The sequence below is a fragment of the Oryctolagus cuniculus genome, chromosome 2 (assembly GCF_051225735.1).
Source record: "Oryctolagus cuniculus isolate XC-2025 breed Fujian yellow rabbit chromosome 2, ASM5122573v1, whole genome shotgun sequence".
In the NCBI taxonomy this organism is placed as follows: domain Eukaryota; kingdom Metazoa; phylum Chordata; class Mammalia; order Lagomorpha; family Leporidae; genus Oryctolagus; species Oryctolagus cuniculus.
Genome location: NC_142868.1, coordinates 82813207 through 82836673, shown reverse-complemented (window position 1 = coordinate 82836673; position 23467 = coordinate 82813207). Strand labels below are relative to the sequence as shown.

Genomic DNA, 23467 nt, shown 5'->3' with positions numbered 1-23467 from the left:
CATAAGGGCGCCGGTTCTAGTCCTGGCTGCTCCTCTTCCAGGCCAGCTCTCTGCTGTGGCCCGGGAAGGCAGTGGAGGATGGCCCAAGTGCTTGGCCCCTGCACCCACATGGGAGACCAGGAGGAAGCACCCGGCTCCTGGCTTCGGATCGGCGCAGTGCACTGGCCGTGGCGGCCATTTGGGGAGTGAACCAATGGAAGGAAGACCTTTCTCTCTGTCTCTCACTGTCTATAACTCTACCTCAAAAAAAAAAAAAAAAAAAAAAAAAGATTACGTGTAGATGGAAGGAACTTCGAAGCTTGCCCAAAGCCAGGATGGGTCCAGCCTCTGGGAGCCTTGTCAGCTGTGCAGATTGAGTTGTCCCAGGCTGACCTTGGGCGCGTCAGCTTGAGGAGTTGCCCTTTCTGCCCTGGGGCCTGAGAGAGCACGTGTTCAGCTGAGTGTTCTGACTCTGAGATGATCACCTGCTGCGTGGCGATGGGTGAGCAGTCCTCACCAAGGAGGGGTTCAGTAGTGGGAGTTGGCAGGTGGCCAAACCCTCTGCACCTACTTGGTGCCAGCGGGACAGCCCCACGGGACAGGGAAGAAGGGCTTTGAGAGAAGCCTGGGAGCCAGGCTGCTTGCTGGATTATCACTCATCTGAGCTGCACACAGTTACTCAGCAATATGTAAATCATAGCCTAGCAGGGAGGCTGTAGCGTGTACTTGGATATTACAATGTTTGCATCCCAAGAAGGCTGAACAAGCTTTTTAAAGTGGGGTTTACTGAAAGGAGCTCAATTTAAAGGAACTCTATTATCAGTTTCTTCAATGTTGATAGTATCACCAAAACCAGAAAATTGTCTTAATTTGATTGATGGGTCTACAATTTCATAAAACGGGGTCCACATATATTCATTATTATGAAATAAAGGGTGGGGTTAGGTGGAGTAGGCAGATACTATTGTTGAACTTTACCTTTTGATTTGCATAGTTGACTGTTTTGGTGTTTTTTTTTTTTTTTTGCACTGGTCTTAGTGTAATACTGCCTTTTTTATTTATTTATTGGAAAGAGTTACAGAGACAGAGGAAGAGAGATTTTTCATCCACTGCTTCACTCAGTGGCTGCAACTGCTGGGCTGGCACAGATGGAAGCCAGGAGCATCATCCAGGTCTCCCACTTAGGTACAGGGACCCAAGCACTTGGACCATCTTTTGCTGCTTTCCCAGGCCATTAGCAGGGAGCTGGAGTGGAGTGGAGCAACTGGAACATGAACCAATGCCCATTTGGGATGCTGGTATCACAGGTGGCAGCTTTACCCGCTCAGCCATAACACCAGCCCCTATAATACTGCTTTTTAATCTGTCTCAAAAACCCACTAAATCTGAGTGGCGAGAAAAAGGAAAACTGCCACTGGATCTCTCAAGATTTTCTATGTTTTTGTTTTTTTGTAATGTACTTGGGAAAACCATGGAGAATTTTTCTTGTAGAGTGAAATTGAAGGAATGGTATGTTAATACTAACAAACTTTGTCATTGTGAGTGGATTCCAATCAGTCATAATTAATAACCATTGATTCACTGGGTATTCCAACATTGGGTAAATAGTAGAAGGGAACTTCAATCCGCTGGTTCACTCCCCAAATGACCGTGATGGCCAGAGCTGAGCTGATCCGAAGCCAGGAGCCAGGAGCTTCTTCCAGGACTCCCAAGGACTTGGGCCATCTTCTACTGCTTTCCCAGGCCATAGAGAGCTGGATCGGAAGTGGAGCAGCCAGGGTTCAAACCAATGTCCACATGGGATGCCAGCACTGCAGGCCGGCGCTTTAACCTGCTGCACCACAGCGCCAGCCCCGCCCCGTATGAGTTTTAAATATGCTGCACTAGAATAAGCTTATCTTCTTCTTCTTCTTCTTTTTTTTTTTTTTTGACAGGCAGAGTGGACAGTGAGAGAGAGAGAGACAGAGAAAGGTCTTCCTTTGCCGTTGGTTCACCCTCCAATGGCTGTCGCGACCGGTGCGCTGTGGCCGGTGCACCACGCTGATCCGAAGCCAGGAGCCAGGTGCTTCTCCTGGTCTCCCATGGGGTGCAGGGCCCAAGCACCTGGGCCATCCTCCACTGCACTCCCGGGCCACAGCAGAGAGCTGGCCTGGAAGAGGGGCAACCGGGACAGAATCCGGTGCCCTGACTGGGACTAGGACCCGGTGTGCCGGTGCCGCAAGGCAGAGGATTAGCCTAGTGAGCCGCGGCGCCGGCCAAGCTTATCTTCTAATTCTATTTTTCCATGAACATTTTTAAATACCCTTGTATCTGGGATCCTAAATTCTTTTCTTTATGAGGGGGCAGGATATTGGGGAGTACATATTAACTGTAGAGGGGGCATCAGACATTTTACAAGTTTTGCCTCAAAATCTCTTTCTGGATCCCCCAGATTCTCCATAATAATAATTCTTTCAATTTAATGATTCCTGGGATGGAGCAAAAACAATTTTAGTTCCAACATTTGTTAATACAGCTTACAAATGTATCAGTTCATCTTCTTGCTTTAGATTCTGCTGTATGGAGTTTCTCTCTCTTTCTGTCTTTGCTTTTGTCTTTCTTTCTCAAGCTTGATGCCTCCTGGACTGGTCTTTTTGGAAAGGAAAAGGCTTTGAAAGTGGAGACTTAGACATGGAACAGTCACTGTGTGCCAGGGACCAGAATTAACTGATGCCCATAGCATCTAATGTTTATTTGGTCATTGTTGGTGCAAAGCTGATGAAATGCTACAGAGATGGGGATCTTTACCTGTTTTGATCACCAGTATAGCCCAAGCCCTTAGAAGAGGGTCTTGCACATAGCAGGTGCTCAGTATTTAGTAGCTAAAAGAGTGACTTGGTGAATTGATGGTGCTTTGCTTTGTAAACAGAGACTGGCTCATTTTCTAAGTGTTCCTTCCTCATGATGGTTTTGAACTAGACTTTAGAAGAAGAGGGAGGAAACTATAGGCAGCTTTGCTATCGCTATAGCTTTGTAAAGAAGAGGGTGGACACTGTTGGCAGTTCTGGAGGTGGTGGAGGGGGACCAGAGGAAGGAAGTCCAAGCACGGTGACATGCTTGGCAGGTGCAATTGTCAGTTAAGCAAGTTCTCATCTTCCTGCCTGCACAGGCATTGCGAGGTTTCCACCTGTCCAGGCAGGATTGAAGGTAAGGAGGTCAGCCTTGGGAAAAGGAGTGGAACCCTGCAATTTGCCACCTATGTCACCAGAACTGGCATGTGTTCTGTCCCTGCTTGGAGAGGTTCCTGTTCTGTGAGCCAGTGCTGCCCGGCCCACTGAACAGAAGGAGTTGAAACCCCGGGTTGGTTGGAAGAAGAAGCTGTCAGAGATGGAGTTTGGTTTGGAAAAAGAGAACAAGTTCAAGGCCAAGTCTCACTGACCATGAGCATGCGGGAGAGGGCAAGAAACTTGAGGCCCGGACCCTTCCCATGGCATACTGGTCAGTGTCCACCTGTGCCAGAGAGTTTGCCAGGTGGAAGTGCTATGTGCACCTGTGGGAAGCAGGAGGGCTGATACAATAGGAAACTGAGCTTGGAGAGACTGAGAAATGCATGCTGGATGGCCTAAGCCCGGACCAGGAGAAGGGGGCCGCGGAGGGGCTTCCGGCCCTAATGTGCTGAGCTCTTTGCCCTGGGCCCCTAACTTTGTAGGTAACTAAGGGTGCCTCTACTCTCTGCCAAGAGGTGTCTCATGTCAGGCTGAGCTGTAGTGTAACTTGGTTTCTAAAACCAGCAGAAACCCCTGGAGGCCTGTTCCCAGGAGCTGCCCGAATAGGTGGAGGAGGAGTTCAGGGTCACAAGCTCCCCTCCAACCGTTGCCCCAGGCCCCAGGGTGCAGCACCCTTTGCAGTGTAGCAGCTCTGGTCCTACAAGGCCACAGTATTCCCCCACCCTCTTCTGCTTTCTGGCCCAGGGCTCCCCACTTTAGAGAGTGCAGGGATTCTGTTGCTGATGCACGAGTGGCCCTCTTGCATGGCTCCGAGCCTCCCTCTGGCTCATCAAGGGCGGGAACTAACTACACAGTGCTTTACCTCGCAGGATGCCTGGCACAAGTGGGTGCTCAGTGCTCCCGAGTGAACGGGAGGCTGGTTAGAAAAAGGTTAAAGCCAAGATGGCAGAAACTTTGAAACATGGAGCTAATGTGGCACAGCGGATTAAGCTGCCACCTGGGACGCTGGCATCCCATGTGGGCACTGGTTCAGGTCCCAACTGCTCCACTTCTGATCCAGCTCCCTGCTAAGAATAAAAAAACAAATACCACACGTTCTTCTCCATTAGCACATGGAACAACCTCTATAGTGTATTGGCTTTGGTGCTGTGGTATAGTGGGCTAAGCTTCTGTTTGTGATATCAGAATGTTCGGTTCATGTCCTGGCTGCTCTGCTTACAATCCAGCTCTCTGCTAATGCACCTGGAGAAGCAGAGGAAGATGGCCCAAGTAGTTGGGCCCCTGACATCCACCTGAGAGACCCGGACTCCTGGCTTCAGCCTGGCCCAGCCCTGGCTGTTGCAGCCATTTGGGGAATGGACCAGCAGATGGAAGATACCCTTTTCCCCTCTTTCTAACTCAGCCTTCCAGATAAATAAATCAATCTTCCAAAAAGTAAATAAACCCATTAGTCATACCCTTGGTACCAGTACATGTTAGGCCATCTTGGCCTTTAGGAAAAGCATCTTCCAAACTGTGTGGGTTTTTTTTTTTTTTTTTTTTTTTTTTTTTTTTTTTTTTGACAGGCGGAGTGGACAGTGAGAGAGAGAGAGACAGAGAGAAAGGTCTTCCTTTGCCGTTGGTTCACCCTCCAATGGCTGCTGCGGCTGGTGCGCTGCAGCCGGCGCACCGCGCTGATCTGAAGGCAGGAGCCAGGTGCTTCTCTTGGTCTCCCATGGGGTGCAGGGCCCAAGCACCTGGGCCATCCTCCACTGCACTCCCTGGCCATAGCAGAGAGCTGGCCTGGAAGAGGGACAACTGGGGCAGAATCCAGCGCCCCAACCGGGACTAGAACCTGCTGTGCTGGCGCCGCAGGCAGAGGATTAACCTATTGAGTCACGGCGTCGGCCCCAAACTGGTTTTTAAGATTCATTTACTTTTGTGGGGCTGGTGCTGTGGCATAGAGGGTTAAGCCTCTGCCTGCACTGCTGGCATCCCATATGGGTGCCAGTTCAAGTCCCATCTAGCTCCGTGCTAATGAGCCTGGGAAAGCAACAGAAGATGGCCCAAGTGCTTGGGCCCCTGCACCCACATAGGAGTCCTGGAAGAAGCTTCTGGCTCCTGGCTTTGGTCTGGCCCAGCTCTGGCTATTGCGGCCATTTGGAGAGTGAACCAGTAGACGGAAGACTTCTCTCTCTGCCTCTCCTTCTGCCTCTCTGTAACTCTGCCTTTCAAATGAATGAATAAATATTTAAAAAAATTTAGGGGCTGGCGCTGTGGCTCACTTGTTAATCCTCTGCCTGCGGCACCGGCATCCCATATGGGTGCCAGTTCTAGTCCCGGTTGCTCCTTTTCCAGTCCAGCTCTCTGCTGTGGCCTGGGAGGGCAGTGGAGGATGGCCCAGGTGCTTGGGTCCTGCACCCGCATGGGAGACCAGGGGGAAGCTCCTGGCTCCTGGCTCCTGGCTCCTGGCTTTGGATCGGTGTAGCTCTGGCCGTAGTGGCAATTTGGGGAGTGAACCAACAGAAGGAAGACCTTTCTCTCTGTCTCTCACTGTCTATCTGTCAAATAAATAAAAAAAATTTTTTTAATATTAATTTATTTGAAAGGCAGAATTATAACACTGGCCCCCACAAACTTGTTTTTTAAGATTTTATTTATTTATTTGAGAGACAGAGTTACCGTGAGAGGGAAAAAGAAAGAGAGAGAGAGAGAGAGAGAGAGAGGTCTTCCACCCGCTGGTTCACTCCCCAGGTGATCGCAATGGCTGGTGCTGAGCCAATCCGAAGCCAGGAACCAGGAGCTTCTTCCAGGTCTCCCACGTGGGCGCAGGGGCCCAAGCATATGGATCATCTTCTACTGCTTTCCCAGGCCATAGCAGACAGCTGAATTGGAAGTGGAGCAGCCAGGACTTGAACTGGCACCCATATGAGATGCCAGTGCCACAGGCAGAGGATTAACCTATTGCATCACAGAAAAGGCACCCCTTTTTAAATTTAATTTAATTTATTTTTTTAAACCGTCCTCTACAACTTTAAAATTGCTTCAAGTGCACAGGAGGAGTGAACTGGCTATCAGTGAGAGAGGTTCCGAGCGTGCCGTGCCTCGGGACAGCTTGAACCTTGGAAGCCAGAGGTGACTGAGGACAGCCAGTATGCTCATGTGGCATGCTGAAATCTTCGCTACCAGTGTCCTTGGGGAGCTTGAATCTGGAGTCTGTCCTAGCTGAAGCCTGTCCGTGACCCTGAGCTGCTGCCAAAGGCGTGTGTTGAAGGCCCTGGAAGCCCTTCGCTTGCCCGTGCCCTGCAGAGGGGGGCTTTGCTGGGAAGGCTCTTCCCGCAGGCTGTCAGCTGCTTTCCCTTGCTTTTGCCAGCTAAGGAACTCCTGCCATCTTCCTTGCTTGCAAGTGGCTCCATCCAACTTTTCCCATGACTTTGTGAAGGCCGTGGGGGCTGGGGAATAGCACGGTCCGGTGGGAGGGCGGTCACACAGCGCGGTGACTGCTCCTACGAAGTACCCTGTGAATTGCGTGCCTGTAATGCTGCTGCAGCTGTCCATCACTTTATTGGGCTTGAGTTCTGCACCCTTCTCTGGGCACCTGAGCTGCTGCTCCTGTGCCTCCAGAATCCTTAGTGTAGCACCATCTCACTGAAAAATGCAACTCCGGGCCGGCGCCGCGGCTCACCAGGCTAATCCTCCACCTTGCGGCGCCGGCACACCGGATTCTAGTCCTGGTTGGGGCGCCGGATTCTGTCCCGGTTGCCCCTCTTCCAGGCCAGCTCTCTGCTATGGCCAGGGAGTGCAGTGGAGGATGGCCCAGGTGCTTGGGCCCTGCACCCCATGGGAGACCAGGAAAAGCACCTGGATCCTGGCTCCTGCCATCGGATCAGCGCGCTGGCCGCGGTGGCCATTGGAGGGTGAACCAACGGCAAAGGAAGACCTTTCTCTCTGTCTCTCTCTCTCACTGTCCACTCTGCCTGTCAAAAAAAAAAAAAAAAAATGCAACTGCGAAACTAGATAGATACGACCCATCTCTTTCTAGGGAAAAACAGATTCCCAAAATAAGTACATAGAAACACAACGCATTCCTTTGTAGATCCTCAGTAGAGCAACAGTAAGTAATAGGATTAGAATGAAATTGTAGCAGTGTGCTGTTCACAGATAGAATTTGAAACAAATATAGGAATGGAAGATTACTATGCAATGAGATCATCATTCAGACGAGAGATTTGGCCTGCTTTCTTTGAACCTAGCAGTTCATATCAAGTACCTTGGCAGGCACATTTGTGGTTTTGGTTTCACCCTCGAAGGATACCTAGAAAACATTCTAGTAGCTAGGTTTGGGTTCTTCTGGCTCCACAAAACCAAGCCAGGTCCTTATGGTCATTAGTAGCAGTGCTTATGTAAGCATTGGATGTAAATTATGTCTAGAAAGTATCTGTGTTCACATAAAGGAAAAATCATATCAGACAAGAGAAATTGAATCACTCATCTAAATTCTACTTCAAAAATAAGATCATTTTATTTGTCTAAAATAGTTATGTCAGGGGCCGGTGCTGTGGTACATTGGGTAAAGCTGCTGCCTAAGATGCCAGCATCCCGTATCGGAGTGTACGGATGGAATCTGGCTTCAGCTTGGCCCAGCTCTGGCTGTTAAGGCCATCTGGGGAGTAAGCCAATGATGGAATATGTCTTTCTCTGTCTTTCCCTCTGTCACTCTGCCTTTCAAATCAGTAAGATAAGTCTTTAAAAAGTAAATTTAAATGTTATGTAAGTAATAAATGAATCTATATCCATTATAAGAAGTATGGTGTAAATTGAATTTTCCTCTCTCAGAGACAATACTTGACTATGCAGAGTCCAGCCAGACTCTATTTAAATATAATGCCCGTATGTAAATACAAAGCTGCTGATGGAGAGCTATTGCTTTGCAACTTTCTTTTTCTCTAATGGTACTTGTTGTGTCTCAGAACGCATTCTGTCACAGTACATAAAAACCCGCCTTCTCCTTTCAAATGGGTATAGACTCATTCTACAGTAATTTATTTAATACTTCACCTCCTGGGGGATACTCAGTGCTGCCAGTGATTTATTATGACAGTGCTTCGGGGCGCCTCCTTGTGCTCTCACAAGAGCAGCACATGTGACTTTCTGTAGGTTACATCCCTGAAAGTAAAATCCCTGCACCAAACAGGGTGTGCTTGCTAACACTGGTTATCGTCAGTCTGCGGACTTGTCACCTGTCTGATCATCTGATAGACGCAAGATAGATGTTTTATGACTTAGATGATCTTTTTTTTTTTTTTTTTTTGACAGGCAGAGTGGACAGTGAGAGAGAAAGGTCTTCCTTTGCCGTTGGTTCACCCTCCAATGGCTGCCGCTGCAGCCGGCGCACCGCGCTGATCCGATGGCAGGAGCCAGGATCCAGGTGCTTTTCCTGGTCTCCCATGGGGTGCAGGGCCCAAGCACCTGGGCCATCCTCCACTGCACTCCCTGGCCATAGCAGAGAGCTGGCCTGGAAGAGGGGCAACCGGGACAGAATCCGGCGCCCCGACCGGGACTAGAACCCGGTGTGCCGGCGCCACAAGGTGGAGGATGACTTAGATGATCTTTTATCTTTAAGATGTGGCTGGCTACTGAGGTTTCTTTTTGCTTTGGTTTGGTTTTGTTTCAGAGGTGGAAAGAGGGAATCTCCCTTCCCCGGGTTCACCCCCTAAATCCCCACAACAGCTGGGACTGGACGAGGCCAAAGCTAGGAGCCCAGAACTCAATCCAGGTCTCCTGTGTGGGTGACAGGGACCCTGGTGCCTACACCATCATCTACTGCTTCCAAGGGAGCACATTTAACAGGAAGCTGGATGGGAACTCAGACCAGGCACTCTGGTATGGGATGCGGGCATCCCAGATAGTGACTTAACTGCTGTGCCGAACGCCTGCCCCATAAAGCAGCTCTTTTAAAAAAAAAAAAAATTTTTATTTATTTATTTATTTATTTGAAAGGCAGAGTTATAGAGAGAAGGAGAGACAGAAAGAGAGAGAGATTCTACCCACTGGTTCACTCTCCAAATAGCCGCAGTGGCGGGAGCTGGGCTGATCTGAAGCCAAGAACCAGGAGCTTCTTCCAAGTCTCCCACACGGGTGCAGGGGCCCAAGCACTTGGCCATCTGCTGCTTTCTCAGGCTGTAAGCAGAGAGCTAGATTGGAAGAGGAGTAGCCAGGAAGCCAGGACCAACACCCATACAGGATGCTAGCGCCGCAGGCAGAGGCTTAGCCCACTACGCCACAACGCCGGCCCTGTAAAGCAGCTCTTTTTTTTTTTTTTTTTTTTTGACAAGGCAGAGTGGACAGTGAGAGAGAGAAACAGAGAGAAAGGTCTTCAAGGTCTTCCTTTTGCCGTTGGTTCACCCTCCAATGGCCGCTGCAGCTGGCACACTGCGGCCGGTGCATTGCGCCGATCCGAAGCCAGGAGCCAGGTGCTTTTCCTGGTTTCCCATGCGGGTGCAGGGCCCAAGTACTTGGGCCATCCTCCACTGCACTTCCCTGGCCACAGCAGAGAGCTGGCCTGGAAGAGCGGCAACCGGGACAGAATCCGGCGCCCCGACCGGGACTAGAACCCAGTGTGCCGGTGCCGCAAGGCAGAGGATTAGCCTAGTGAGCCACAGCGCCGGCCAAAGCAGCTCTTTTTTAAAAGAAATTTTAGGAAGGGGTCAATATCAACAGATGTACAAAAAACTGCTTGAGTAAAGGTGTGCATTGCAACTTATTAAGTTCGTAAGGGCCCTTGGGTAGCATTTCTCTCTAACTTTACCATTGTGAAGAGTTATTTTCCTAAGTATCTGGTAATTTTTTATTTGATGATATTTGATAAAATCTTACAACAACCCATGCTTTCTGTGTGTACTGACTGAAAAGGCTGAGAGTCATGTTTGTGACCTGCCTTGGGGACTGCCTGAGACTTCATAGCATGGATGACTCCCACCGCTTTGGCCCTGTCGCATGATGTAGGTTTCCAGTAGTTTTGTCAAAGGGGACACCTCAGGTATTTCACTCACATGCTCCGTAGTACATTTCACAGAAATTCTTGATGAGCTAGCAGCTTAAAAGATCTGATTGCCTTTCTCTACCTCATCATGTAAGGAAAATAGTGTTCTGATTTTTTGCAACCTGTAATAGAAGTAACTGGGTGACTTAGAACTCAAGAAAATCTCCGGGGCCGGCGCTGTGGCTCACTTGGCTAATCCTCCGCTTGTGGCTCCGGCACCCTATATGGGCGCCAGTTCTAGTCCCGGTTGCTCCTCTTCCAGTCCAGCTCTCTGCTGTGGCCCGGGAGTGCAGTGGAGGATGGCCCAGGTGCTTGGGCCCTGCACCCGCATGAGAGACCAGGAGGAAGCACCTGGCTCCTGGCTTCGGATCGGCACAGCGCTGGCCGTGGCGGCCATTAGGGGGTGAACCAACGGAAGGAAAACCTTTCCATCTCTCTCTTTCTCTCACTGTTGGTAACTCTATCTGTCAAATAAAATAAAGAAAAAGAAAGAAAATCTCCTTTCTTGGTGCAGCGGGTTTATTTCCTGCAAGTTTGCTTGATGATTTGAGTGTAACATTCTTAACATATGGTTTTTTTCTGTTTTTCTCCCCCAGGTGAATGTCGGATGTGTACCCAAAAAGGTAGAATTTTTATTTTTCTTTCCTTCCACATTCCTTTTTCTTATTTGGTAAACTGTTCAGAATAAGAATGTTTACAAATGTATTAGTTAAAAGTTGTTCTGCACAAAATAGCCGAGAATCCATCTAATAGTGGCTTACGCAATAGGGTTGGTTTTCTTTGTGGTTGTTAATATCACCTGCTAAGAATCTTGAAGACAGGCAGTTCCTGAGAAAGGCGTAGCTCCCAAGGATATCTGAAAGGGCCCCAGCCTTGTCCTGCTCTCCGTTCTGCTGTCCCTGGTGTATAATTAACAGTAAAGCCGCCACATGGCCACCGATGGCCCCAGGAGCTCCAGGTAGGATGGTCTCACCCTGCAGTGGCCGCAGAGGGCTTTAGATCCTCCTGGCTCGGATTGAGCTGTTCCGGCAGGAGAGACTGGATACAGGAGCGGGTGACATTTTCAGTCAGGAAGAAGGGGAAGGCGGGGTTGCTGGGGCAATAAGCACAGTGATGTTAGCTCCTGGGCATTCACTGCATCCCATGTGCCAAAGAAATTCACCCTGTACATTCACTATGCAGTGAGCTCTCCCAGTAGGCACTGTGCAGAGGTCAACCAGGTATGGAACGCTGTGGTCTGAAGCTGCTGATGGCCTAGCAGGAGCAGGGACCACAGAATGCCCATTCCTGGCGTGAGAGAGGAGCACCATCCATCTACTCAGGCAGGGCCAGCAGCAAGTAAAGTTTCTAGCCCAGGCCCAGCAAGTGAATGATGCAGTGGGTGGATGCTCCTCCCTCGGGTGGCTCTGGTTAAAGGTGGGCAGCTTGGGTGACTTTGCAGCTGTCGTGTGTGCGTGTGTGTGTGTGTGTGCGCGGGGGGTGTGAGTGTGATGGTGTCTGCTTCTTTACCTGCGTATGTGTGTGATGCTATCTGCTCCTTCACCTGCGTGTGGGTGTTTGTGGGGGGTGTGTGTGTGTGCATGTGGGTGTGTGATGCTATCCATTCCTTCACCTGCGTGTGTGTGAGTGTGTGGGTGCATGTGTATGTGATGCTATCTGCTCCTTCACTTGAGTGTGGGTTTGTGTGTGTGTGTGCATGGGGGGGTATGAGTGTGATGGTGTCTGCTTCTTTACCTGCGTATGTGTGTGATGCTATCTCCTTCACCTGCGTGTGGGTGTGTGTGTGGTGTGTGGGTATGTGGGTGTGCGTGTGTGTGTGCATGTGTGTGTGTGTGATGCTATCCATTCCTTCACCTGCGTGTGAGTGTGTGTGATGCTATCTGCTCCTTCAGCTGCGGGCGTGTGTGCATGTGTGTGGGTGCGTGTGCTGCTATCTGCTCCTTCACCTGCTTGTGGGTGCGTGTGTGGGGTGTGTGTGTGTGTGCTGCTCTCTGCTCCTTCACCTGTGCGTGTGTGTGTGCGCGTGTGTGTGTGCTTGCGTGTGTGTGCTGCTCTCTGCTCCTTCACCTGTGCGTGTGTGTGTGTGTGATGCTATCTGCTCCTTCACCTGCTCCGGTGGAGTTCTGAGTTTTCCCAAGGACACTGGAACTGCTAGAACTATCTTTGCTGGAAGGAGGCGTCAGGATTGTGGTGGGTTCCTTGTTTTATTTGTTAGTGGTAGTTCTTGGTTTGAAACACAGAGGTGTATTCCCCTAGAAATCGCTCATTTAGCGCCGTGTGTTGTGTGGCTTTAGGTGCCTTGTGGGCGTGCTACAGCCGTGTTTCTCAGGTTGCTTGGATGGCATTTCTAGGCATAGTGTCTGGGGACTTTGGTGGAAATAGTGCCCATCTTTGCTGTTCCAGCAGGCGCGGTTTCTGGGGTGACCTGACACCGCAGTGAATCGTATGTCAGACTGGCCCGTCCATTCGCTAGTGTGCAGAGTGAAGTTACGTCTGTACTTCACTCAGATTGGTCGTTTATATCACAACAGTGAGACCCAGCCAGAAAACCAAGTTATTGAATGGGCTCTTCTAAAGTATTCCCCCCTAGGTCCTGTAGTTTCATGGATTCTCCTTACCCCGTTAGTGGTTTTGTTGGTCCTAATGTCAGTGATGAGTGCCACATTGAATGAACTCCTGTACCCTTTACAAAGAGGGAGAACAGCAGCTCTCATTTCTTCCATTTTTTTTTTATATATTTTAAAGATTTGTTTATTTATTTGAAAGGCAGACTTACACAGAGAGGCCTTGCATCCACTAGTTCACACCCCAGATGGCCACAATGACTGGAGCTGTGCCGATCTGAGGCCGGGAACCAGGAGCTTTTTCCTGGTCTCCCACGCGGGTGCAGGGGCCCAAAGACTTGGGCCATCTTCCACTGCTTTCCCAGGCCATAGCAGAAAGCTGGATCAGAAGTAGAGCAGCCGGGAGTCAAACTGGTGCCTGTATGGGATGCTCCTGCTGCAGGCGGCGACTTTATCCACTAAGTCACAGTGCCGGCCCTGTCAGCTCTCATTTCTGACGCTGCCTCTTGCTTACAGTTGCAAATCATTTTATGCTTCATGCGAATGTATTTTCAAATGTGTGATCCCAAGTTCACAGCCTTTTGCTACTGAGATGACATTTTATATTGGCAAGCTCAACAGTGACCTACACTAATTTCAGGAAGGTTTTCTGAAATCTGTTTCCTGCTTTAGGTAGATTTTTTTTTTCCTGTTTTAGGAAACTTTTTCTTTGGGAAGTTTTTCTTCAATTATCGGCTTTCCTTTTAGTCCTAAGTTTTGGAATCTGTTTTCCTTGGGGTCGTGCAGTAGCGAATATATGACATAAATTAGTTATAAGGTGGTTATGTTGTTTAAACCAATAATGCTAGTCAATTCAATGTTGGTTGGTACTGCCTCGTTTTTAAAAACTCCACAGGGAAAAGAGTGGGCTGAAACTTGAGTCTGTGATATTTTTGTTCCCCTACGTAGAAGGAAAACATGTAGTGTGGAAATGCTCTGCAGAGGTTTCAGAATTTTTCCTCGAACTCTTTGCAGTCCCCTTGTATTGCATTTCACCCACGCCTTCTGGTCACAGGTGCAGACATCTATCCCACGTTATCCTGGGGCTCTCCTGGCTTCAAAGTGCTTTTGCATTGCTGAGGACGGGTTGGTAACTGCCTCTTGTTGTGTAGAGTAGACTGAAGCCCAGAGTAACACCCCTGGCAGAGGACTGGAGTGAAGGAAGCAGAGGGTGGAACTGCGTGGCCCCTTCCACCTGGATTGAGTCCGAGCTTAAAAACCCCGTGAAGTTCATGTTAGAGGCACCCCCTCCACAGGGTGTGTGTCACACGTGATAGGAATTAGGAATAAGTAAACGTGGGGCTCCAGGGTGATGGGTCTGTTCATGTGACAGTCTGTGGTATTGGTGAATCTTTCATATGCATTATGGTAGAGAATTTAGCAAGTAGAGTGGTTGATTGTATGGTACATGAGTTTCATCTTGAATGAATTAAAATCCAACAAGAGAGCCATCAGTTTATACACCGAGGCATAAAGAGGGAAAAGAGCAAAGAAGCCATCTAAGCCTTGTCCAAAACAGAGTCTAAAGCTTGTTTGACAAAGAAAAGCGGGGCTTTGTCATTGGGAGTTCTAGATGGTGATTTGAATGCAATTGTCTTGATCGGTTGGCACAGCAGGCTTGGGGGCGGGGGGTAGGCTATGTTCCACAAGAGAAGCATCAACTCTCTGAGTTCCACATGACTAATTACATACACCCTTAGAAAGGCCTGTTCGCAGTGGCCAAACACACAGTAGGAGTTTATTCTGTTAACGTTTTTGGTCCAACTTTATCTAATAGCTTCTTTCTTTTTTTTTCTTCTTTTTTTTATATATATTTTATTTTATTTAATGAACATAAATTTCCAAAGTACAGCTTATGGATTACAATAGCTCCCCCCCATAACTTCCCTCCCACCCATAACACTCCCCTCTCCCACTCCCTCTCCCCTTCCATTCACATCAAGATTAATTTTCAATTATCTTTATATAGAGAAGATCAATTTAGCATAAATTAAGTAAAGATTTCAACAGTTTGCACCCACACAGAAACACAAAGTGTAAAATACTGTTTCAGTACTAGTTATAGCATTAATTAAACACCTAAGAGTAATTGTGTATTAATTACAGAGTTCAACCAATAGTTTTAAGTAGAACATAAAAAATACTAAAAGGGTAAAGTATTAAGTTCTTTTTTTGTTTGTTATATAGTTTTTTTTTATTTAATAAATGTGAATTTACAAAGTGCAACTTTTGTATTGTTGTGGTTCCCCCCTCACCTCCCTCCCTCCCGCGGCCCTCCCCTCTCCCACTCCCTCTCCCATCCCGCCCTTCATTGAGTTTCATTTTCAATTACCTTCATACACTGAAGATCAACTTAGTATATACTAAGCAAGGATTTCAACAGGCTGTACTCACACAACCGCACAAGGTATAGGGTATTGTTCGACTAGTAGTGTTGTTTTTAAGTTTCATAGTAAAACACATTAAGGACAGAGATCCTACGTGGGGAGCATGTACCCAGTGACTCCCGTTGTTGATTTAACAATTGGCACTCTTATTTATGATGTCAGCAATCACCCGAGACTCTTGCTATGAGCTGTCTAGGCTAATGGAAGCCCCTTGAGTTCACCGACTCTGAACTTGTTTAGTCAAGGCCGTATCACAATGGAGGTTCCTTCCTCCCTTCAGAGAAAGGCGCCTCTCTCCTTGATGGCCTGTTCCTTCTGTAATAGCTTCTTCTAAGAAAGCTTGCTGTAAAGTGGCCAGTGCTATTCCATTTCATGCGCTTAAAGAAATCCAAAACTTAAAGAATCAGATGACACTATGGTAGGAGTCATTTCCCGCAGCATTTTGGAAGCCCCGTTGTAATGTCTGCTTGGTCATGTTTCTGGTCGTCTGTGAATGTGTTTGGTTTGGGCTTTCCATTCAAGGTCCGTCTTGTAGTCCACAGTTGTATGTAATCAGTGGTGTCTGTCTTCACTCGGGGTCATGCGCCGCTGTTTTGGCTGCTTTTCCTGCAGGTGATGTGGAACACGGCCATGCACTCCGAGTTCATGCACGATCACGTTGACTATGGCTTTCAGAGCTGTGAGGGTAAATTCAACTGGCGGTAAGTGTTGATGCAAATGTAAATCTTCTTCTTTGATAACTAAGTAAGCCGTATGCTTTTCTGGGAGAGAGGAGGAGGTGTATTAGTGTTTAAAATGTTATCTGTTACCTGGGTGCCTTCCACCTCTTTAACTGTTGTGAATAGGGCTGCTTTGAACATCCGCACACATGGGTGCCTGCGTCTGGTTCTGGATCTGTACTTGGGGTTGGGATTGCTTCACATGACAGACAGCTGTGCATTTAACTTTTTAGGGAGCTGCCATAAGCTTTTTGAAGCTTTCAGTTTTTCAAAATATTATAGAAAATTCCTTCATTTATTCCACAAGTATTTGTTGAGTAGACGCTGTGTACTAAACATTATGCCAAAGCAGCTCTCCTGTTTCCTGTGCCGAATGAGTTTTATGTGCCACGGCTATCATCTGAGAGCTCTCCCCGAGTGCACTAAGGGTTTGCAGCACGTGGAATGGCAGGTGGATACCAGGGACAGGATGATGGTCTTCGGAGACAGGCCCTTGGCTTGCTCCGTTCCCGCGGGCGGTCTGTGATGCTAAGCTCAGCGGTGTTCGGGATCAAATGCCCTCGTTACTAACTGAAAGAGGAAAACTGTTTCTGGGTACTGACTCTGGTTTCCTTGCAGTGTTATAAAGGAAAAACGGGACGCCTACGTGAGTCGCCTGAATACCATCTATCAGAACAACCTGACCAAGGTACGTGGGTGCTGGGATTTGAACTTTGAGAAGGCGCCGTTGACTGCTGGAATACACGACTACAGAACTGTAGCCTTTGGATATACCTCTTGTTGCTTTCTGTTGTTTTGATTGTGGTTAATGATTATGCAGAAGCCTCTGCTGTCATAGGCCAGTCTCATTTTCTGCAGAGTAAGCCGTGTGCATCAAAGTCCACAGGCCAGGTCTTACCTGACAGCTGCTGCTTCTGGCGTCAAACACTGAAAACTGGACTATGCACCTGAGTGCCAGTTTGTTGTTTAAAATCAGGAGCCCGGGGAGAGGACGTTTGGCCTAACAGTTAAGACACCCACATCCTACCTCGGAGTGCCTGGTTTGATACCCAGCCTTGCTACCTGATGCCAGCTTCCTGCTAAGGGGCACCCCGGGAGACAGTGACGAGGGCTCAAGTAATGGCGTTCCTGCTTCTCACATGGGAGACCCAGATTGAGTTCCTGGCTCGGCATTCATTTGCTCAGAACAGCCTCATGCCTGGTGGCCAGATCTGTTCAGGGAGAGCAAATCATGATACAGAAGGTTGTTGCTGTGAATGAAATCCAGCCAAGAACAGCGCCGGTTTGAGTCCAGGCTGCTCCTCTTCCGATCCAGCTCTCTGCCATGGCCTGGGAAAGCAGTAGAAGATGGCCCAAGTCCTTGGGTCCCTGCACCCACATGGGAGACCTGGAAGAAGCTCCTGGCTCCTGGCTTCGGATTAGCGTAGCTCCGACGATTGCAGGCATCTGGGGAGTGAACCAACAGATGGAAGACCTCTCTCTCTCTGTGTAATTCTGACTTTCAAATAAATAAATTAATGGTTTTTAAGATTTATTTATTTTATTTGAAAGAGTTACAGAGAGAAAGAGACAGAGACAGAGAGACAGAGAGAGAGAGAGAGAGAGAGATCTTGCAACCACTAGTTCATTCTCCACATTAAATTGCCGCAAAGGCCAGAGCTGGGCCAGGCCAAAGCCAGGAGCCAGGAGCTTCCTTCAGATCTCCCATGTGGGTGCAGGGGCCCAAACACTCAGGCTGTCTTTCACTAATTCCCAGGCACATAGCAGGGAGCTGGATTGGAAGTGGAGTAGCCAGGACTCAAATTGGTGCCATATGGGATGCCAGCACTGCAAACAGTGGCTTAACCCGCTAAACCCCACAGCGCGGGCCCCATGTACTTGTATCTTGATTCTCACCATTCATTGGATTGGTGTTGGGAGGTTGTTTTCTGATTCTAAACCTTTATTTAGGAGGAAAACTTTAGGGGTCTATAATGCTGCGTGTACTGAGGATAAGAGAGTTTAAGGCTTCCACACATGCCTGTAAGATATACCACCCAGTGGGGGCTGGCGCTGCAGCGTAGCAGGTAAAGCCGCCACCTGGGACACTGGCATCCCATATGGGCGCTGATTTGAGTCCCAGTCGCTCCCCTTCTGATCCTGCTCCCTGTAATGTGCCTGGAAGAGCACTGCAAGTTAGCCCAAGTGCTTGGGCCTTTGCCCCTACACATTGAGACCTGGATGAAGCTCCTGGCCTCAGCCTGGCCCAGTGCTGGCCATTGCAGCCATCTGGGGAGTGAACCAGCAGATGGAAGACCTCTCTCTCTCTCTCTCTCTGCCTCTGCCTCTCTGTAACTCTGCCTTTCAAATAAGTAAATAAATCTTTTTTTTTCTAAATCTTAAAAAGAGATACCACTCAGTATACTAAAGTTCCCACATCAGTTTTCTTCTTAATGGAGTTGCCAGCTAAAATACTTTTGTAAAAGAAAATTACTCAGGATTGGCTTTTTTTTTTTTTCCCAAAAGATTTATTTGAAAGGCAGAGTTGGAGAGAGAGAGAGAGAGATCGTCCATCTGCTGGTCTGTTCCCCAAATGACTGCGATGGCCAGTGTTCATGCAGGCCAAAGCCAGTAGCCTAGGACTCCATCTGGGTCTCCCCTGCGGGTGCGGGGCTGAAACACTTGAGCCATCCTCCACTGCTTTCCAGGCACAGTAGCAGGGAGCTGGATTGGAAGTGGAGCAGCTGCGACCCGCCGGCACTGCAGGTGGCGGCTTTACCTGCTACTCTACAGCACCGGCCCCAGAGAGGTCTTCCATCCACTGGTTCATTCCCAGGTGGCTGCAGCAGCTGCAGCTGGGCCAGGAGCTTCTTCCAGGCCTCCACCGTGGATGCAAGGGCCCAAAGACTTGGGCCATCTTCTGCTGCTTTCCCAGGCCATTAGCAGGGAGCTGGATCGGAAGTGGAGCAGCCAGGACTTGAACCAGCGCCCATATGGGATGATGGCATTTCAGGCAGAGGCTTTTAACCTCCTATGCCACAGCGCCGGTCCTGGAAGGGAACTTTTGTACCTGCTGTTCTGAGAACTAAAAATAAAAATTCCATCATTTTCCCCTCCTGTCTTCTGTCCCGTCAGCACTCTGCACACAACTCCTTTCATGTAGCAGCGCACAGGAAACTGTGACCTCCTGAAGCAAGGTTGTTGCAGAGGCTTGCGGCATTGATCCTGACTCAGCTCGATTAAGCCGGGCACCTGCAGGAACAGGCCCAAGGGGTGGTTGGGAAGGAGAGAGAACTCAATTTAGAATCAAGCATGTTCTGAGACATTAAAACATTCTATCCTGCAGTGCTGCTCACGTGGTTCCATTATCCTGGTACGCTCTCTGTGTTGGCGTGCCAGTGCGTGTGTCTGGGCTGGCAGGCACCTGCCAGCAGGCTCCCAAGCTGAGGTCCTGGTACAGAGGATGCTGGTTAGAGCAGACCAAAATCTGAGTTCTTCATCTATCAGAATTCAATGTCATGTAATCTCGTGATACTCTTCCCATTGTGGCTATGAGAACACAAGCCAGGCATCTTCCTCCCTCAGCCTGAGTATCTCTCTTTTGCCTCAATGTTTTTAGTTAAAAAAATAATTTTTAGGGCCAGTGCTGTGGTGCAACAGGTTAAAGCCCCGGCCTGTAGCACCAGCATCCCATATGGGTGCTGGTTCGAGTCCCAGCTGCTCCATTTCTGATCCAACTCCCCGCTAATGTGCCTGGGAAAGCAGTGGAGGATGGCCCAAGCGCTTGGGTCCCTGTACCTACTTGGGAGACCCAGAAGAAGCCCCTGGCTCCTGGCTTCGGATTGGCTCAGCTCCAGCTGTTGAGGCCATTTGGGAAGTTAAAGAGCAGATGGAAGACCTCTTTTTATCTCTCTATGTCTCTGCCTCTCTCTGTAACTCTGTCTTTCAAATAAATAAAACGAATTTTTTTAAAAAAGTATTTTTTCCAGAGATTTATTTGAATGGCAGAGTTACAGAGACAGAGAGGGAAAGAGAGAGAAAGAGATCCTCCATCCGCTGGTTAGCTCCCCAAATAGCCACAGCAGCCAGGGCTTTACTAGGCCAAAGCCAGGAGTCTTTAACTCCATCTGAGTCTCCCACATGGGTGTCAGGGACCCAAGAACTCAGGTCGTCTCCACTTCTTTCCCAGGCACATTAGCAGGGAGCTGAATCAGCAGTGGAGAAGCCGGGACTCGAACCAGCACTCCTCTGGGATTCCTGTGTTTCAGACAGTGATTAACCTGCTAGGCCATGATGCCAGCCCCTGTTTATTTATTTGAGAGGCAGACAGCTTGTTTCCATCTGCTGCTTCACTTTCTATATGCCTGTAACGGTCCCCAGGGTCCCAAGCCAGGGTCTGCGCACTCACTCCAGGTCTTCCATGTCCACAACGGGAACCCAGTCACTGGGGCCGTCCCTGCTGTTTCCTAGGGTCTGAATGAGCAGGAAGCGGGAATGAGGAGTGGAGTCGGGGCACTGTGAGATGCATGCATCTTCGCTGGTGTCTTCCCCTCCAGAGCCACGCTGTCGTGTCTGTCTCAGCCTTGGGCCCCTCCTCCAGATGCGTCGTTCTCCAAGCTGCTGTCACTGCAGGTGTGGAAAACTCCTTCCCTCACCTCTTGTGTCAACGATGTCATCTTTTTCTCCTTGTCCTAGTGACTTGCATATATATTTTTGGTCTCACTTTTGTCCCAAAGTAGCACCTTGATCTCTCACCGTGTACGTCCAGCATCTTATAGTAACCCCAAGCTAAGTATCAGTTACCAGTCAAGAGTTCTGCAGGAGCTCAGACCACAGAACCTACCAATCAGAAGTCAGTAGAGGTGTTGAGGACCGGCGTTGTGGCACAGTGGGTTAGCACACTGGCTGTTCTGCTTCTGATCCAGCTCCCTGCTGATGCACCGGGGAAGGCAGCCAAGGGTGGTCCCAGTACTTGTCCACGCCATCGCTGTGGGAGACCTGGAGAGTGTTCTAGGCTCCTGGCTTCTGTTTGACCCAGCCTTGGCCATTGCAGCCACTTGGGGATGGACCAGAGGATGGAAGGTCTCTTTCTGTGTCTTTCCCTCTCTGTCTCTTTGCTTTTCAAATAAATAAAAAAAAAATTTTTAATCGCTGCTGGAGAAATGTGTGCTGAGTTGCTGCAGGTGTCTTTAAGAACAAGCTAATGCTGTCCTGGTTCCTTCTCCAGTCCCATATAGATATCATCCATGGCTACGCAGCCTTCACCAGTGATCCAGAACCCACGGTAGAGGTCAATGGAAACAAATACACTGCTCCTCACATCCTGATTGCCACGGGCGGTGTGCCCTCACGTCCTCACGAGAGCCAGATCCCTGGTGAGTCCCCCAAAGGCAGCAGAATGCTTGTCAGTGGCTGTCAGGAAGTTCACTGATGCTTTCAATCATGTGATGACGTCTGCCTGCTCCGCTTCTCCCTCGTGAGAAAGGCCACGGCAGAAGGGCTCCGTGGAGCCTCGCTGTGGGTGGCCAGTGCTGGCTGGTGATGGGGCGAGAAAGGTGTTCCCGCCAGCCCCAGGCTCAGACGTAGTGCGGGTACTGGGGAGAAAAAGCAGTTAGGTCCTCCAGCCTTCCTCAGCCTGCTAGAGATGGTTTCTGGCTTCAGGTCACAGGTGGATGGTTTTTTGAAAGAATTATACTATGTTTACTGTTTGTTTAAGGAAAAGAAATTTGGTAAGTATGTAGCTTCATTAGCTGGGCTGGTAAGCCTTCCTTATATGCATTTTTTATAAAGAATTTTAATATATTTTTGATATTCCACAAGGGTATTATACATTTTATTTATTTATTTTTTAATTTTTGACAGTCAGAGTGGACAGTGAGAGAGAGAGAGACAGAGAGAAAGGTCTTCCTTTTGCCGTTGGTTCACCCTCCAATGGCCGCCGGGGCTAGCACGCTGCGGCCGGCGCACCGCACTGATCCGAAGGCAGGAGCCAGGTGCTTCTCCTGGTCTCCCATGCGGGTGCAGGGCCCAAGCACTTGGGCCATCCTCCACTGCACTCCCGGGCCACAGCAGAGAGCTGGCCTGGAAGAGGGGCAACCAGGACAGAATCTGGCGCCCCAACTGGAACTAGAACCCGGTGTGCCGGCGCCGCAAGGCGGAGGATTAGCCTATTGAGCCACGGCGCCGGCTATATATGCATTTTTTTATATAGAAAAAGATGAAAGATTAAAGCAGCAAAGAGTCTCAGACATGATCATACCTGCCTTTGTGTTTTTCGATCCATGCATGGGCTAAGCCCTGGGGGTGAATCATGAACCCGTGACCTTATTCTCTCAGAGGAAACACCCGTCCGTGTTTTCCTCCCCAGCTAGAAGATAAGGGCTCTGAGGGTGGTGAACATAGTTCATGCATCCTTTGTATTCCGCGGGTTGACTTCTGAAGACCCCGGACCAACCTGAATTCATATGGGAAACGTTGCAGGCGTTTCTCTCTCTGGAGAGAGACTCAGCATCCGTGGATTTTTACCAGCTTTAAAAAGGGGTCTTGAGCCACGGGGTAGAAAGCAACTGCTGTATAAGTCCCGAAGTCTCCATTCTCAAGTCACTTACATTTTAGTTGAGGGTTAATATGTACAATTTTTATATTTCACTTAGAAAATGTAGTAGGGGAGATTGGAGATAAGCATCCCAGTAAGAAAAAGGCAGGAAGACCATGCTACACACTAGAATATTTCTGGAAGAATACCCAAAACTCTGTAAGGAGGACCTTGGTGACGGGTGAGACGCGACCTGCTTTTCACTTTGTTACTTGCTTCACCATATGTTTTACTGTATACTCCATTGCACCTGTTGAAAATTTTTTAAAAAAATTTATTTATTTATTTGAAAGAGTTACACAGAGAGAGGAGAAGCAGAGAGAGAGAGAGAGGTCTTCCATCTGCTGGTTCATTCCCCAGTTAGCCTCAACAGCCAGAGCTATGCTGATCCGAAGCCAGGAGCCAGGAGCTTCTTTTAGGTTTCCCACGTGGATGCAGGAGCCCAAGGACTTGGGCCATCTTCTACTGCTTTCCCAGGCCACAGCAGAGTGCTGGATCGGAAGAGGAAAAGCTGGGACTAGAACCAGCGCCCATATGGGATGCTGGCACTTCAGGCTAGGGTGTTAATCCACTGTGCCACAGTGCCGGCCCCCACCTGTTGAAATTTTTAACATACACAATTTTTTTTAAAGATTTATTTATTTATTTGAAAGGCAGAGTTACACACAAAGAGAGAAAGGTCTTTCATCTGCTGAGTCACTCCCCAAATGGCTGCAGCAGCCAGAGCTGGGCTGATCCAAAGCCAGGAGCCAGGAGCTTATTCTGGGTCTCCCACATGGGTGCAGGGGCCCAAGGACTTGGGCCATCTTCCATTGCTTTCCCAGGCCATAGCAGGGAGCTGGATCGGAAGAGGAGCAGCAGGGATTTGAACTGGTGCCCATATGGGATGCTGGCACTGCAGGCAGCAGCTTTACCTGCTACGCCACAGCACCAGCCTCATACACAATTATTTTTAAGACAAATGGAAAAATTCTAAAT

At 49.0% G+C, this 23467-nt stretch overlaps 1 protein-coding gene across 1 annotated transcript in view; it reads left to right on the top strand.

Annotated features, from left to right (window-relative positions):
• GSR (glutathione-disulfide reductase) overlaps nucleotides 1-23467 on the top strand; it is a 47439-nt gene that overhangs the window by 5919 nt on the left and 18053 nt on the right. The window contains exons 2-5 of the mRNA XM_008252335.5: nucleotides 10803-10829; nucleotides 15809-15897; nucleotides 16534-16603; nucleotides 21122-21269. Coding sequence (XP_008250557.3) covers nucleotides 10803-10829; nucleotides 15809-15897; nucleotides 16534-16603; nucleotides 21122-21269 — 334 coding nt within the window. The remainder of the gene's footprint in view (nucleotides 1-10802; nucleotides 10830-15808; nucleotides 15898-16533; nucleotides 16604-21121; nucleotides 21270-23467) is intronic.